A 16630-nucleotide genomic window follows, 5' to 3' on the forward strand; every position below is an offset into this window, starting at 1 on the left:
TGCTATGTGTAAATTGTGAAGAAGGGCTCTACGGAGAAGAGGTTGTTGCTGTTGGAGATAATGTAGCCAGTCAACCGCATCTTCTTTGGATGGTGTGAGTTGTAATGTTGCCATATCAGGAGGAAGGCGAGGATCGCGCCCATACAAAGATCGAAAAGGACTAACTCGTGTGGAAGCCTGGACTGAAGTGTTGTATGCATGTACTGCAAACGGCAACACTTGATCCCAGTCTTGATGCAAAGGATCTACAAATGCAGCAATTACTTGCTTGAGTGTGCGATTTAAATGCTCTGTTAAACCATTAGTCTGAGGGTGATATGGGGAAGCAAAGAGTTGAGCTACTCCCAGACTTTTTGTTAGAATTGTGAGGACTTCACTCTTGAATTGTGTTCCTTGATCATATAAGACTTGTCTAGGACATCCATGGCTGAAAATAAGCTTCTGTAAGAGTGCTGTAGCGATTGTAGATGCAGTTGCATCTGGGAGCACAATTGCCTCACACCACCTGGTTAAGTATTCTGTGATGACGAGAATATAGCGATTACCTGTAACAGATGTGGGGAAAGGGCCCATTAGATCCCAGCCCACCAGCTCAAATGCTTCACTGACCACTATTGGGGCTAGCTTTCCTGTATTCCGAGGGGGAGATTTAGTGCTTTGACATGTCTCACATCTTTGAAGGAAGTCAGAGACTGACTGCCTCATCTTTGGCCAATAATAGTGTAGGCGCAGCTTTTCTAAAACCTTGTGAAAGCCTAGATGTCCTCACATGGGATGAGCGTGATAAAATTGTAAATAGAGAGGTTGTAATGCAATAGGCACCACAATCCGCGGTTGTTGGCCCTCAGAAACATAGTGTAAAACTTGATCGAATACCATAAACCTTTGCTGATGGTTTGTGGACTGTGCTGACCGTAGCTTTTGGAGTATATGCTGAATTTCGGGGTCTTGCTGTTGCAAGGCAGCCATCTGATTGAGTGCTACTGGTAGATTTTCTGGAGGGGGGGTGAATTGTGTTGCTTGGTGTTCAGCCCTAGAAAGCCCATCAGCCACGAAATTGTGGATGCCTTTGCAATAGCTGATGGAGAACCGATACTCCTGCAAAGCAAGAGCCCAGCATAGTAATCGCCCAGGAGGGTGGTGCTTTTGCAACAGATGAATGAGAGGCTTGTGATCTGTTTCGACCATTACCTGCGTCCCATGAAGGTAAGGATGTAGCTTGTGAAAAGACCAAACTATGGCGAGAAACTCCTTTTCAGTTGTCGAGTAGTTAGCCTCAGCCTGTGTAAGGGACCGACTGATGAATGAAATAGGCTGCCATTGCAAGAGATCATCTTGCTGGAGGAGCACTGCTCCTAAACCCTGATTTGACGCATCTGTCTGAAGCTTAAATGGCTTTTGGAAATCGGGGTGAGCCAAAAGATCTGCTTCCTTTATGACGTGCTTGAGCTTTTCAAAACTTTGCTGACATGCTGATGTCCAATTGTACCTAGTATTCTTTTTGAGCAGTCGTCGAAGAGGATAGGTTATGGAAGCCAAGTTGGGGACAAAACGCAGGGCAAAATTAGCCATTCCTAGAAAAATTTGGAGTGCTTTAACTGTAGTTGGAGGAGGGTAATCCTGAATGGCAACTATTTTTGAAGGATCCATCTGTATGCCTGTTACGGAGATGATAAAACCCAGAAATTTAAGCCTGGTGCTGCCCCACTTACACTTTTTGAATTGCAACTTGAGTTTGTAGTCCTGAATTCTCTTCAAGACTTCCCGCAATACTTCTAGGTGCTGGTCCCAACTCTGTGTGTGGATGAGAATGTCGTCTAAATACACTAAGACCACGCCCTGTTCGATGAGATCGCCAAAGATATTATTGGATGTTCTCTAGAACGAGCTTCCTGCATCAGATAGACCAAACGGCATTCTTGTAAATTCGTACAAACCCATAGGTGTTCGGAAAGCAGTTTTGTGGGCGTCATATGCGTGCAAAGGGATTTGCCAATACCCGGAGGCCAGGTCAAGGGATGTGAAGTATTGCGATATTCCCAGTTGATCCAACATGACATCTATTCTAGGTAAGGGGTAAAGATCATGGATGGTGACTTTGTTAAGCGGCCGAAAGTCAATACAAAATCTGTAACTGCCATCTTCCTTCCGAACCAAATGGGGTTCGGAGACCCAATCACTACATGAGGGTTTAATTACTCCCTTTCTGAGCATATCTTGGACTGCCAGACTGATGCGTTGTTTCTCTAAAGGAGACCTACGGCGAGAGGCCATGCGTACTGGGGGAGCATCACTGGTATTGATACGATGCGTGATAGGAAGATTGATTGGGGAATTATGTGTCCTAAACAGTTTGGGAAATTGATGTAGCATTATGCGGACGTCACGAAGACGTGTATCTTGATCTACAACAACATACTGTGCATGCACAAAATTTGGCCCTCGATGTGAGCAAAACATTGAAAGGGGAACTGTGTTTGGCAAAATTAAATGCTGAGAATCAAAGTGTAATTGAGCTTTGGTCTTAACAAACCAGTCACAACCTAATGTAAGGGGAAACAACTGTCTAGGCAAAACATAAAATGCATGAGTGAATTGTTTGTGGGCTATTGTGAATGTGCAAAAAACTTGTGAGTGGGAATGATACTTTTGATTGTTGTCTCCAAACAACACAGTGATTGGAGGAGTTGTGCTGGTGAGAAGGCCTAATCGTTGGACTAGCTCCTGACTAATAGAAGAGATTGTACTCCCAAAATCTAGAAGTGCCTCATGTGATGTGTCCTCGATTTGAACTGGCAATGAACACACCATGCGCCCGGAAGATGCTGCTGCTTGAACATGCGGGTGATGCTCTTCCACCACCGTCCCGCCTAGATGTTTTCCGGCAGTTCTGCCAGGGCAGCAGCATCAGCCAGTTGAATTTGTGCATTTTGATGTTGTTGAGTTGCTTGGAGACGACGACAATGCCGCCTAATGTGGCCATATGTGTTGCAGTAAAAACACTTGGGACGTCCTTGAGCATCACGATCAGGTAATGCTCTCTTGGAGTTGACCGGCCTTGAGTTTATTTGAGCATTTTGAATATCAATATCCATGGGTGTCGGATGTGAGTCTCCTGCAGATCTTTGAGCAGAAGGTTGCGATGTTAACACGGTAGAAATGTCAGATTGCAATGTACCTTCAATGCGTTGTGCAATTTGAATAGCCGCATGAAATGAAGTAGGGCCCTGATCACGAACACGTCGAGAAATGTCATGTCGCAGACGAGGCCAAAGAAAGAAGAGTTTCATTTCCTCGGACATGGTAGGGTCGGCGCGAAGAAGCAATTGATTCATTTTGACAGAAAATTGGGTGACAGGCTCTAATTGTTGTTGTTTTAAAACATGCAGTTGTTGTAAAGCGCTCTGGATAATGTTCTGGTGAGCAAAATTTTGAATTAGTAAAGATTTGAGCATACCCCAGTCACTTTTCACGTCCTCCGGTTGCTGGATGAACCAAGTCGCGGCCACGCCTTCGAGAAGAGTGCGCGCTTCCATCGCTTTGCGATCATCAGACCAATGATGATAACTGGCCACGTTGTCGAAGTGGTCCAACCATGTGAGGACATCTTCGGTCGGAAACCCCGAAAAAGACTTGAGCCTAATCTTGGAATCGGGTTTTTGCGTATGTGGAGCAGCAGTGGACAGGTAATTGAGCAATGCCTGATTTGTGTGGCTAACGTGAAGCATCATGTTGGAGATGGTCTGCAGCATTTGCTCCATTTGTGTGTTGCTGGTAGTGAACTCAAGATGCATAGATGCATCCTCGTAGTGAGGAGAGCTGGGTGCTTGGTGTGGAGAGAGAGGATGACTCATTTTCTGGGCAAGAATGAGATGCACAGGGGCGGGCTATGCTGGAGAGCAACAGATAGCTGTCTGCTGCATGTCTCCTCCACCAATGTGGAATACACAGTGTGTTTGATCTCAAGATTGGACTCAAAACCTCTGCCTTCGTTCAGGCCCGCGTTCTTTCCTATATAGCATGTACCCCCTACATCAAGATACACTTTCTTGCCTTATAGGCTTACATCAGCACTGGCCGGTACTGCAAGGTGGACTTACTCCACAATATGAATAATTAATGCTAATTTTTATTTTATTTTAATCTTAAATCAATTAGAATATTACATAAAAAGTAATCAGATAGCATAACTTTACCAAGAACCTTCTCAATATCTTAAAGGTTTGAAAAATTTAAATTAAATTTAAATTCTTACAAAAGTAATTGTTTTGTTTTAATAGTTTAAAAATTAAGTGTGGCTAAAAATTGATAAAAATTGATGATGCATGTCTTTTAATCATGCAATAAAGAATACAATTTTAAGTTTAATTTTTTAATTTAATTTTAATTGATTAAAATTAATCTCGTCAATAACTTTCTTAATTGCAAGTATGTATATTACTTAATTAAGATGTATTATGTATAACGAGCATATAATTATCATTATTTATTAGCTAAATTAAGTTTAATCATGCATAATCCATTAAACATGATTAGCATAATCTCTCGTATTTAAGCAACAAGGTGTATAATTAATAGAGAATCGAGCTTAAAGAGAGACTTAGCATAGTTGCATAGAGTATCCAAAAAAAAATTAGCAAAATAATTCTTGATTACCTCTTAAATTCATATAAGGTATCGATCTCAGAGTGGTTTATGGATGCTCTTCTCTTGAAAGAAGTATCATTAGAAAAAGTTTAGACTCAAATTTGAGTCTTGTAAGAAATGCCATGTCAACGTATAGAGAGAAAATAAAAATTTCATTTTCTTCTTTTTCATTCAATTTTTTCAAATATTTGAATATCTCCTTTATTATAGGGTACTTTTATTAAAAAAAACCCAAAAAGTAATACAGTAATGATAGCACTTCAGATCTGTTGTGGTTACGAATTCAATGCCAAATATTTCAATCTTTCGCATTTTTAAAAACCAAGCTCTGCTCTCTGAGCTCATCCCTACCACCACCACCCCCCCCCCCCTCCTTCCCTCCCATTTCCTCCTATCGTGCACGAATCTTGAATGTTCTTTCCTTCATTGCCCTCACCTCCTCCTACAAGCAGTTTTGATTAGTCATGACTCAGTGGAGGTTTATAGCTTCTTCACAAAGACTTGTACAAAAAATCAAAGAGATATGTATCATATGCACATAGCTCGCATGAAAGTATGAGCCCTTCTGCAAAAAAAAAAAAAAACACTATTTCTGAAGCTTTAAAGGAGAACTTTAAATCATAGGATATGAAAAATGTGGACCTTTGGGTGAATGGCTGAATGTATCATAAACATCCGATCACAAATTCCACTCCACCTTTCAAGGATATAACTTCTTTGGTGAACTATGTGGGAGATGGCCACAATGGCTTGTATGGCTACACTAGGCAGTTGGTCATACAAAATGATGTTCTGTAATGAGAGCGAAACATTGCATGCAACAAGAATATGTGCTTACATCAATAAATTGTACAATGTGCTCAGTAAGTTGAAGGTATCAAGGAAACCAGCAAGGAGCTTATACAACAACTCAGAGAAAAAAAAATGCACTAGATCTTCGACAAAGAGAAAGAAGACTACGAAACATCAAGGACTTGCAAGTTGGATTGGAACGAATTAAGAAAAGAGTACAATCCATCAAGTTAGTCCATCTATCCTTCTTAAGTTTAAGTTCATAGACTTTCAAGCATATCACTTACTTTGACATGCATGCTCGGATCCTTGCTTCATTCCAACAAGGAAGTGGAGCGCAGCACAAATACCTCCTTGGCTCCTTATGGTCTCATTGAATCAAAAAAATGTTGCTTGACCATTTGAATGACAAGCGCTATGGAAAGATCATTGTCAAACACATTGACAACCTTTTAAAGGAGAATCAACTCCATACACAAGATATTTAATCAATTTTGGATGAAACCGATATATCAAAAAAAAGATATGCTTCCATTTACAAGTATATAACGTCATATGTAGCGCTATTTCACTAAAAAAGGGCTTAGCTTTCTAACTCCTTCTATTCAAATCTATGCAAAAACAGATCAAAAAGATTCACGTCAAGCACACGCTACTTCCAAACCTTTTCTCTATTCAAGAAACGAAATGGGAAGTGAAGGAAGAAGTACTTCAAATGCAGGAAAGTCCTTTTCACATTAAATTGACATACAAATCGCCAAGAGTAAAAGAAGTGGTATATAACAAGCATAACAAAAAACATTATGATTGATCACGCTGCAGGCATACATTGTACAGTTGTTTGAACTACATGAGTGCGAGCTTGTGAAAGAGACAAAGGTTGAGTGAATCACAATCACACTCATGAATAGAACTCTGAATACAAGCATTGCACCTGATGACCCTAGAAACTTTAGCATACAATCTGAGTACAACATTTTCCTTCTTACAACCTTCAAATTGAGTTGACTTTATGTTTAACGAAAGTTGTATATTTTTTAATGTATATTCCAAACAGCTTAAAAGCACACTTTCAAGTGGCAGCCAAGAACTTCAATATATTGAATTAGGTTATTCATAAAACTAATATGAGCAGACTGTCAAACCTCACCATATCTATGGTAGCAAAGCAAAAACCACACACACAAAATGCCAATTCGTGGGATGTAGCTGAGCCTACAAGAGCATGGAGTCTACAAACTATTGTCAATCCCTCAAAAAATCCAGTCACAATTTACTACTCTCAAGTGTTAGTCTCTCGTGAGTGTCAATCACCAAAAATTAATCTTCCAATCGTAAGCACACATACACGTTTCACTGAACTAAAGTGCTTTGTAATCAAATTTGCTAAAATGGTAGATAAAACCAAATAGAACCTCTTTATGATCTCAAATCCCTGATCCGACACTCGGACAAAATCATGGTTATTTTCAAAAGGGGCTTATTTTTTGCATGTCAATTTCCACGTTTGATACACTCAATAAGTTTGTCTAAAAGAGCTCTATCTTCTCCTATACTCAAAATTGCAAACAGATACATAAATCAAGCAAAACGAACAAAAACAGCAAAAAGATGGCCACCCTAGAAACACAAAAATGTTGCGAGAGAATTACAATGAGCTGAAAAGCTTTCGCCTATAATCACAATGCCAATCGCGGATTCGCAATAGCACTTCACACGAAGGAGATACGAGCACAAGAAGCAAAAAGATCAACGGAGTACTCAAAACGACAGAGCGCTCACTTTCGTTTATTCAAAATCTAAGTTCAATTTACACAAAATTAAGCTTTATACTTTGTCAATGATCAAAATCTGATCCTCTGACGAATATGGCTCATAAAACTAGTAAACTACATGCCTTGGATAATTCAATTACAACCTAGAATCTATTGGTCCTAATCCACTCAATAAAAGCTCACATATACAACCATAAAAATAAAAAATGTAATTGTGAATCCAACTTCAATGGCATGTGGTCCCGCTTTCAATGGCATATGTTAGTTTACTAGTATGTGACCCGCGCGTTGCTGCGAGCAAAGAAACATTGTTTCTATTCTTGTAGGGATATCTTCTCTTCCAAGTGAAACACTATCGATTCTCTATTCCTACATGTATATTCTATTACATTTCTAAAAGTAATGCATTACACAACCTCTTGAAAATTCTAACAAACATAATTATATGTAAAATTATACAAAGAGTTCCTTGATACCAAGCTTGGGAGCTTCTCATAGACATTGTTTTCCATAAGGTGCTAGCCCTTGTTCAAAAAACTTAGGAGTGCTCTACTTCTATTGTGGTAGAGAGAGAGAGAGAGAGAATCTCCTCCTTCTGGTGTATCTTGGTTTAGCAATGCTACCAATGTTGATTATACAGATTAGGTAGTTATCATGGTATGAAGAGATGAAAGCCGTCTGAAATCAATATAACAATAAAGCTTTTTTTGAAAATGGAGTGGGTTCTAGGATTGGTTTCAACAATATGAACACAATTGAATTCAATGTCTCTACTCCATTCTCTTACTTACTTCTATCCTTGCGTCTTTTTTATAAGCAAGACATGGTAAAAGTGTACATCATAACTTCTTATATGGCAAGAAGACCATCTTTCCCTTGGTCTACGTAAAGTTGACAAAAGTGCTACCAAGTTGAGAAGTACAAATGAGTAAGCCAGCAAGTTTTTAAAGATGAAGGCCCATAATTGCTACAATGTGTAATTATAAAACTTTTCATGTCTAAGAGTAAAGTTGTGAAAATATAAGGGCTCATAGTTTCCAATGTACCAAAAAAGCTTCAAGTTTCAAAGAGATGAGATGACATTCTTTTAATATTAAGAATGTGATTACATCTATTCTTCTCTCTAGATGCTTCTCTTGGATCTCTATCTATGTTCACAAGCATGGTAATGGTTTACGTCATCACCTAATCACAACAATATATAAGCAGCTTAGTATAATAAGGTGCGCGCTATTTGTTCATGTGTATTTGTAGCTAACTTAAAAGAAATATTTCTAAAATGTGCCGATTCATTGCATTCAAAACATCAACGATCAAAATTTGAAGTTCCAATTGCTTGAGCTACAACTACAGGTTGAGGTCAAAAGGTTGGGTTAGTTCACCTTTGATTCCAGTTCAAGGGTCTTCTTCTCTTAACACCATTTCTTGGATTCCCATTGTCTCCCCTTTGAGAGTAAGCCACTTCTTTAGCTAAGGGTTTAACTCTTAGGAGAGCATCTTGTAGGTTGCTTGGCCTCATTGCCTCAAGGGAGGTGTTCATAGGAGCATTTAAACCTTGCCAAAAAGGGGCTACTTGTTGTTCAGTAGACATTTGAGGAGAATAGGGCTTAAGGGTTACATTTTTTGAGTACTACTCCTCTGAATTAAGGTGATACTCACATAGGTTGAAGAACTCGTTCATCTTAAGGGACTCGTGAGATCAGGTAGGAGATAGTGTTTCTTTATTGCAATCTTAATGTCTTCTCAAGTTTGGGTGCCTTGTGCTACCACCATTGTCCTTGCAATACTTCTTCCACCAAAGCTTAGCATCACCGATAAGATGGAACATGCCTAATATAGAATAGAAGTGCCAACAACAAACAATAAAGTGATCATCCATCTCTTCAAGCCATACTTTGGCATCATGTTAAATTTGAGTTCCTTGAACCTTCTCCTTTGAAAGAGGGCACTCAAACTTGCTTAAGAAGAAGTTTCTTGTCTTGAAGAGATGTATAAACCGCATCCTATATAACACAATGCTTAAGTTAGACTTATATACTTTGCAATTTTTCAGGTTAATGAAGACAAAATAGTCAAACAAGAGAGCTCAAGGGACTGATTTTTATTCATATTTTCATTTTTTTATATAAAACATGAGTTGCCATAAAGGTAATTTTACATACACAAGTAGCATATCCCATGATCCCAATACATTGAGTTTGTAAAATATTGGGAGTTATGCTATAGGATCAAGAAATACAACATCTAGTGATCCCCAAAAACTGAGAGATACACACATGTCTCATTCTACCACCAAAAATAATGCTACTAATCTGATCATAAACCCACGAGGTCTGAGATACTTATTTTTCTTTGATTGTGATAGTTATGTTAGTTTTTGTGATGCCAATAAAGAAGTAGACCGCAATGACTTTCAATTCTTCAGCTCAACAAAGCTTCTTCAAGTTATTAGCCATGCATCTTAGTCGATTTGCTTCAATGTAGTAGATGCCACCAAATGGTATCCAATCAATCCTCTATCCTCTTTGAATCCTCAAGGCAGATGGTATAAACAACTTGTCAAGAATCTTCATCACCGTCTTTCAAAAACCATATTTTGGTGAACGACAAGCAACCTCATACATGATGGAAAATATTATAAACTTTTGGTAAGCCATATAAATATCTCCCTGCATTAAGCAAATCCAATCGTAAATCTATGAAGCATAGAAAAGCAATATTCCTAAGCCAACTAAGTATCAAACATTTGTTCCTTTCTACAAGAAAACATTTCATTCTCCTAGGATTACTGAACCGCACTTTAATACTACTGCGAGGTCCCCGCCCGACCAATATGGAGTATGGGATGCCTTTGATAAGTTTTGAACTCTATTTCCATAGATTGAGAGATCCAAGGGACATTACTCTTGCTACACTTGTAGCTTTACGCATGAACCACTAGTAAATGCTTGATCTCATTTTGCATCACATAACCTAAAGGAAAACCATAACCCAATAGTTGACATCTTACTTTCTATGCTCTGCACAGACACCATAGGGTCGTGAGTCCTAACCCCGTAGATCCTCAAGCAAGAGGCACATACCGTTGAGTTTCACCATATCCTATGGTATTACATATCTAAACAAAAGTCAACTTAGAAAGTGCATACTCCAAAGTAGCTGACCTTGGATATTTTTACCCCATAGCTTTCAGAGCCACAGCCATCAAATTTCACGATTTCCTAACGCATGACACCAGCTAAGCTGACAGAAATTTAAAAAATCGTTGCATCATTCTCCCATTTTCCACACCGCATTCACACCACTTTGCTTTCTGTTTCTAATTACTATCACATTGTGAAACACATTCAAGTGTTTTTATTAATGTATGAAACATGTTCATTCCAATAGCTTTTCAAATAGTATTAAAAACATTCTTTTGAAACCAAAGGAGTTAAATTATTTTTCTCCCAAAAATCTTGGAATAGATTTCTCTTACGAAATTCTACTTGCACAATCAAAATAGATCTATATATACATTATCCAAAAACCCTTGCTAGCCTAAGCATCCCATATTGCTCGGCAAGTAACTTGATGAGCCAAACAGAGCGTACTCTTGCCACAGTAGTAGTGGTGTCATATTGAACGTCGTCTCACGCTACAAAAAAACAAGGAGTTTATTGTATTCCACTCACACAACCTGAGTGTACTTCCGTCACGGCGACTGTGGTGCACCTTGCGTCACGACACGACAATAGTCACCTAATATCAATGTTACTAAGAAAGAATTCAAGACCAAAAGGTTTGACAATCATTCTTTCTTTGTCAGCAAATCTATCCCAAATATTTCTTTTTTAGTCTACAACTAAATATCGTGTTTCCAGTTATAAATCCTATGTTTTGATCAGTGTTTTCTTAAGATGGGATTCCTATTGACTTTCTATCGTTACGTATGCATTGTATGCATAATTTAAATGGCATAGCTAACTTGTACACCATCCATGTTAGATAAATTGTTATACCCTCCTGATGTTCCACTGATGTTGCCAAGTTGTTAGGACCGGCCTCATGGTCTTTCACCATTTGATTTTGAACTCTTTTATGTGAAGGCATAGCGTATGTAAATAGTAGCTACTATACTTAAATTATTTTATTAACATCTTTTAATTTCTAACAGTAGCGAAGAATGTACTAGAGCTATCAAATACACTCTCATAATTTTTGGGAAATTTATTTATTTATTTTTTTTATTTTAAAACTAACTTGAGTGTAAATGCTTAATTCTTATATTTTTATAAATTAAGTGAGCTCTTTTATAATTACCATAGATAGATATAGTTAAACGCTATTTATCATAATTGTAGCTAAAGATGGCCAAAATATATAGTAAGCAAGCTTTAAAAATTTTACAAAAATTATAAATTTTATGTAAGATCGAAATCAATCTTTTAATACAAGGCTTTCATTTTTAATGCTCATATTGTGGAATACACAGTGCGTTTGATCTCAAGATTGGACTCAAAACCTCTGCCTTCGTTCAGGCCCGCGTTCTTTCCTATATAGCATGTACCCCCTACATCAAGATACACTTTCTTGCCTTATAGGCTTACATCAGCACTCGCCGGTACTGCCAGGTGGACTTACTCCACACCTCCCCCCAAAAACAGAAGAAGGGGGTCATCACGTCTGTGAAGGGGCGTGATAAGGCTTCATGCGCGTGATGTGAGCAGTGGTGATACGGTTGTTAGACAATCGCTGCAATCTATAGGTGTTGGTGCGGAGCCTGTGCAAGATTTTGTAGGGCCCAACCCAACGGTGTAACAAAGATTCACTCAAACCCGGGCGTCGGATGGGGTAGTACAGTAGTACTAAAGCATTCACTGGGTATTCCACCAAGATCCGGCCTTCATCATAAGCTTTTTTCTAACGGGTTTGTGCTATGTGTAAATTGTGAAGAAGGGCTCTACGGAGAAGAGGTTGTTGCTGTTGGAGATAATGTAGCCAGTCAACCGCATCTTCTTTGGATGGTGTGAGTTGTAATGTTGCCATATCAGGAGGAAGGCGAGGATCGCGCCCATACAAAGATCGAAAAGGACTAACTCGTGTGGAAGCCTGGACTGAAGTGTTGTATGCATGTACTGCAAACGGCAACACTTGATCCCAGTCTTGATGCAAAGGATCTACAAATGCAGCAATTACTTGCTTGAGTGTGCGATTTAAATGCTCTGTTAAACCATTAGTCTGAGGGTGATATGGGGAAGCAAAGAGTTGAGCTACTCCCAGACTTTTTGTTAGAATTGTGAGGACTTCACTCTTGAATTGTGTTCCTTGATCATATAAGACTTGTCTAGGACATCCATGGCTGAAAATAAGCTTCTGTAAGAGTGCTGTAGCGATTGTAGATGCAGTTGCATCTGGGAGCACAATTGCCTCACACCACCTGGTTAAGTATTCTGTGATGACGAGAATATAGCGATTACCTGTAACAGATGTGGGGAAAGGGCCCATTAGATCCCAGCCCACCAGCTCAAATGCTTCACTGACCACTATTGGGGCTAGCTTCCTGTATTCCGAGGGGGAGATTTAGTGCTTTGACATGTCTCACATCTTTGAAGGAAGTCAGAGACTGACTGCCTCATCTTTGGCCAATAATAGTGTAGGCGCAGCTTTTCTAAAACCTTGTGAAAGCCTAGATGTCCTCACATGGGATGAGCGTGATAAAATTGTAAATAGAGAGGTTGTAATGCAATAGGCACCACAATCCGCGGTTGTTGGCCCTCAGAAACATAGTGTAAAACTTGATCGAATACCATAAACCTTTGCTGATGGTTTGTGGACTGTGCTGACCGTAGCTTTTGGAGTATATGCTGAATTTCGGGGTCTTGCTGTTGCAAGGCAGCCATCTGATTGAGTGCTACTGGTAGATTTTCTGGAGGGGGGGTGAATTGTGTTGCTTGGTGTTCAGCCCTAGAAAGCCCATCAGCCACGAAATTGTGGATGCCTTTGCAATAGCTGATGGAGAACCGATACTCCTGCAAAGCAAGAGCCCAGCATAGTAATCGCCCAGGAGGGTGGTGCTTTTGCAACAGATGAATGAGAGGCTTGTGATCTGTTTCGACCATTACCTGCGTCCCATGAAGGTAAGGATGTAGCTTGTGAAAAGACCAAACTATGGCGAGAAACTCCTTTTCAGTTGTCGAGTAGTTAGCCTCAGCCTGTGTAAGGGACCGACTGATGAATGAAATAGGCTGCCATTGCAAGAGATCATCTTGCTGGAGGAGCACTGCTCCTAAACCCTGATTTGACGCATCTGTCTGAAGCTTAAATGGCTTTTGGAAATCGGGGTGAGCCAAAAGATCTGCTTCCTTTATGACGTGCTTGAGCTTTTCAAAACTTTGCTGACATGCTGATGTCCAATTGTACCTAGTATTCTTTTTGAGCAGTCGTCGAAGAGGATAGGTTATGGAAGCCAAGTTGGGGACAAAACGCAGGGCAAAATTAGCCATTCCTAGAAAAATTTGGAGTGTTTAACTGTAGTTGGAGGAGGGTAATCCTGAATGGCAACTATTTTTGAAGGATCCATCTGTATGCCTGTTACGGAGATGATAAAACCCAGAAATTTAAGCCTGGTGCTGCCCCACTTACACTTTTTGAATTGCAACTTGAGTTTGTAGTCCTGAATTCTCTTCAAGACTTCCCGCAATACTTCTAGGTGCTGGTCCCAACTCTGTGTGTGGATGAGAATGTCGTCTAAATACACTAAGACCACGCCCTGTTCGATGAGATCGCCAAAGATATTATTGGATGTTCTCTAGAACGAGCTTCCTGCATCAGATAGACCAAACGGCATTCTTGTAAATTCGTACAAACCCATAGGTGTTCGGAAAGCAGTTTTGTGGGCGTCAGATGCGTGCAAAGGGATTTGCCAATACCCGGAGGCCAGGTCAAGGGATGTGAAGTATTGCGATATTCCCAGTTGATCCAACATGACATCTATTCTAGGTAAGGGGTAAAGATCATGGATGGTGACTTTGTTAAGCGGCCGAAAGTCAATACAAAATCTGTAACTGCCATCTTCCTTCCGAACCAAATGGGGTTCGGAGACCCAATCACTACATGAGGGTTTAATTACTCCCTTTCTGAGCATATCTTGGACTGCCAGACTGATGCGTTGTTTCTCTAAAGGAGACCTACGGCGAGAGGCCATGCGTACTGGGGGAGCATCACTGGTATTGATACGATGCGTGATAGGAAGATTGATTGGGGAATTATGTGTCCTAAACAGTTTGGGAAATTGATGTAGCATTATGCGGACGTCACGAAGACGTGTATCTTGATCTACAACAACATACTGTGCATGCACAAAATTTGGCCCTCGATGTGAGCAAAACATTGAAAGGGGAACTGTGTTTGGCAAAATTAAATGCTGAGAATCAAAGTGTAATTGAGCTTTGGTCTTAACAAACCAGTCACAACCTAATGTAAGGGGAAACAACTGTCTAGGCAAAACATAAAATGCATGAGTGAATTGTTTGTGGGCTATTGTGAATGTGCAAAAAACTTGTGAGTGGGAATGATACTTTTGATTGTTGTCTCCAAACAACACAGTGATTGGAGGAGTTGTGCTGGTGAGAAGGCCTAATCGCTGGACTAGCTCCTGACTAATAGAAGAGATTGTACTCCCAAAATCTAGAAGTGCCTCATGTGATGTGTCCTCGATTTGAACTGGCAATGAACACACCATGCGCCCGGAAGATGCTGCTGCTTGAACATGCGGGTGATGCTCTTCCACCACCGTCCCGCCTAGATGTTTTCCGGCAGTTCTGCCAGGGCAGCAGCATCAGCCAGTTGAATTTGTGCATTTTGATGTTGTTGAGTTGCTTGGAGACGACGACAATGCCGCCTAATGTGGCCATATGTGTTGCAGTAAAAACACTTGGGACGTCCTTGAGCATCACGATCAGGTAATGCTCTCTTGGAGTTGACCGGCCTTGAGTTTATTTGAGCATTTTGAATATCAATATCCATGGGTGTCGGATGTGAGTCTCCTGCAGATCTTTGAGCAGAAGGTTGCGATGTTAACACGGTAGAAATGTCAGATTGCAATGTACCTTCAATGCGTTGTGCAATTTGAATAGCCGCATGAAATGAAGTAGGGCCCTGATCACGAACACGTCGAGAAATGTCATGTCGCAGACGAGGCCAAAGAAAGAAGAGTTTCATTTCCTCGGACATGGTAGGGTCGGCGCGAAGAAGCAATTGATTCATTTTGACAGAAAATTGGGTGACAGGCTCTAATTGTTGTTGTTTTAAAACATGCAGTTGTTGTAAAGCGCTCTGGATAATGTTCTGGTGAGCAAAATTTTGAATTAGTAAAGATTTGAGCATACCCCAGTCACTTTTCACGTCCTCCGGTTGCTGGATGAACCAAGTCGCGGCCACGCCTTCGAGAAGAGTGCGCGCTTCCATCGCTTTGCGATCATCAGACCAATGATGATAACTGGCCACGTTGTCGAAGTGGTCCAACCATGTGAGGACATCTTCGGTCGGAAACCCCGAAAAAGACTTGAGCCTAATCTTGGAATCGGGTTTCTGCGTATGTGGAGCAGCAGTGGACAGGTAATTGAGCAATGCCTGATTTGTGTGGCTAACGTGAAGCATCATGTTGGAGATGGTCTGCAGCATTTGCTCCATTTGTGTGTTGCTGGTAGTGAACTCAAGATGCATAGATGCATCCTCGTAGTGAGGAGAGCTGGGTGCTTGGTGTGGAGAGAGAGGATGACTCATTTTCTGGGCAAGAATGAGATGCACAGGGGCGGGCTATGCTGGAGAGCAACAGATAGCTGTCTGCTGCATGTCTCCTCCACCAATGTGGAATACACAGTGTGTTTGATCTCAAGATTGGACTCAAAACCTCTGCCTTCGTTCAGGCCCGCGTTCTTTCCTATATAGCATGTACCCCCTACATCAAGATACACTTTCTTGCCTTATAGGCTTACATCAGCACTGGCCGGTACTGCAAGGTGGACTTACTCCACAATATGAATAATTAATGCTAATTTTTATTTTATTTTAATCTTAAATCAATTAGAATATTACATAAAAAGTAATCAGATAGCATAACTTTACCAAGAACCTTCTCAATATCTTAAAGGTTTGAAAAATTTAAATTAAATTTAAATTCTTACAAAAGTAATTGTTTTGTTTTAATAGTTTAAAAATTAAGTGTGGCTAAAAATTGATAAAAATTGATGATGCATGTCTTTTAATCATGCAATAAAGAATACAATTTTAAGTTTAATTTTTTAATTTAATTTTAATTGATTAAAATTAATCTCGTCAATAACTTTCTTAATTGCAAGTATGTATATTACTTAATTAAGATGTATTATGTATAACGAGCATATAATTATCATTATTTATTAGCTAAATTAAGT

The 16630-nt window shown here is 39.9% G+C and overlaps 2 protein-coding genes across 2 annotated transcripts; both read right to left on the minus strand.

Annotated features, from left to right (window-relative positions):
* Positions 1 to 2870: 2870 nt before the first annotated feature.
* Positions 2871 to 3734, minus strand: LOC147444250 (uncharacterized). The gene has a single exon (XM_086528086.1). It carries the CDS (start codon positions 3729 to 3731, stop codon positions 2871 to 2873), a length of 861 nt encoding a protein of 286 aa, XP_086384212.1. The 5' UTR covers positions 3732 to 3734.
* Positions 3735 to 14996: 11262 nt separating this feature from the next.
* LOC147444251 (uncharacterized) lies at positions 14997 to 15860 on the minus strand. Its single transcript, XM_086528087.1, has one exon. The coding sequence runs from the start codon at positions 15855 to 15857 to the stop codon at positions 14997 to 14999; it is 861 nt and encodes a 286-aa protein (XP_086384213.1). The 5' UTR covers positions 15858 to 15860.
* Positions 15861 to 16630: the final 770 nt, after the last annotated feature.

The sequence above is a fragment of the Adiantum capillus-veneris genome, chromosome 13, assembly GCF_014529385.1.
Source record: "Adiantum capillus-veneris isolate H3 chromosome 13, ASM1452938v2, whole genome shotgun sequence".
Lineage (NCBI taxonomy): Eukaryota > Viridiplantae > Streptophyta > Polypodiopsida > Polypodiales > Pteridaceae > Adiantum > Adiantum capillus-veneris.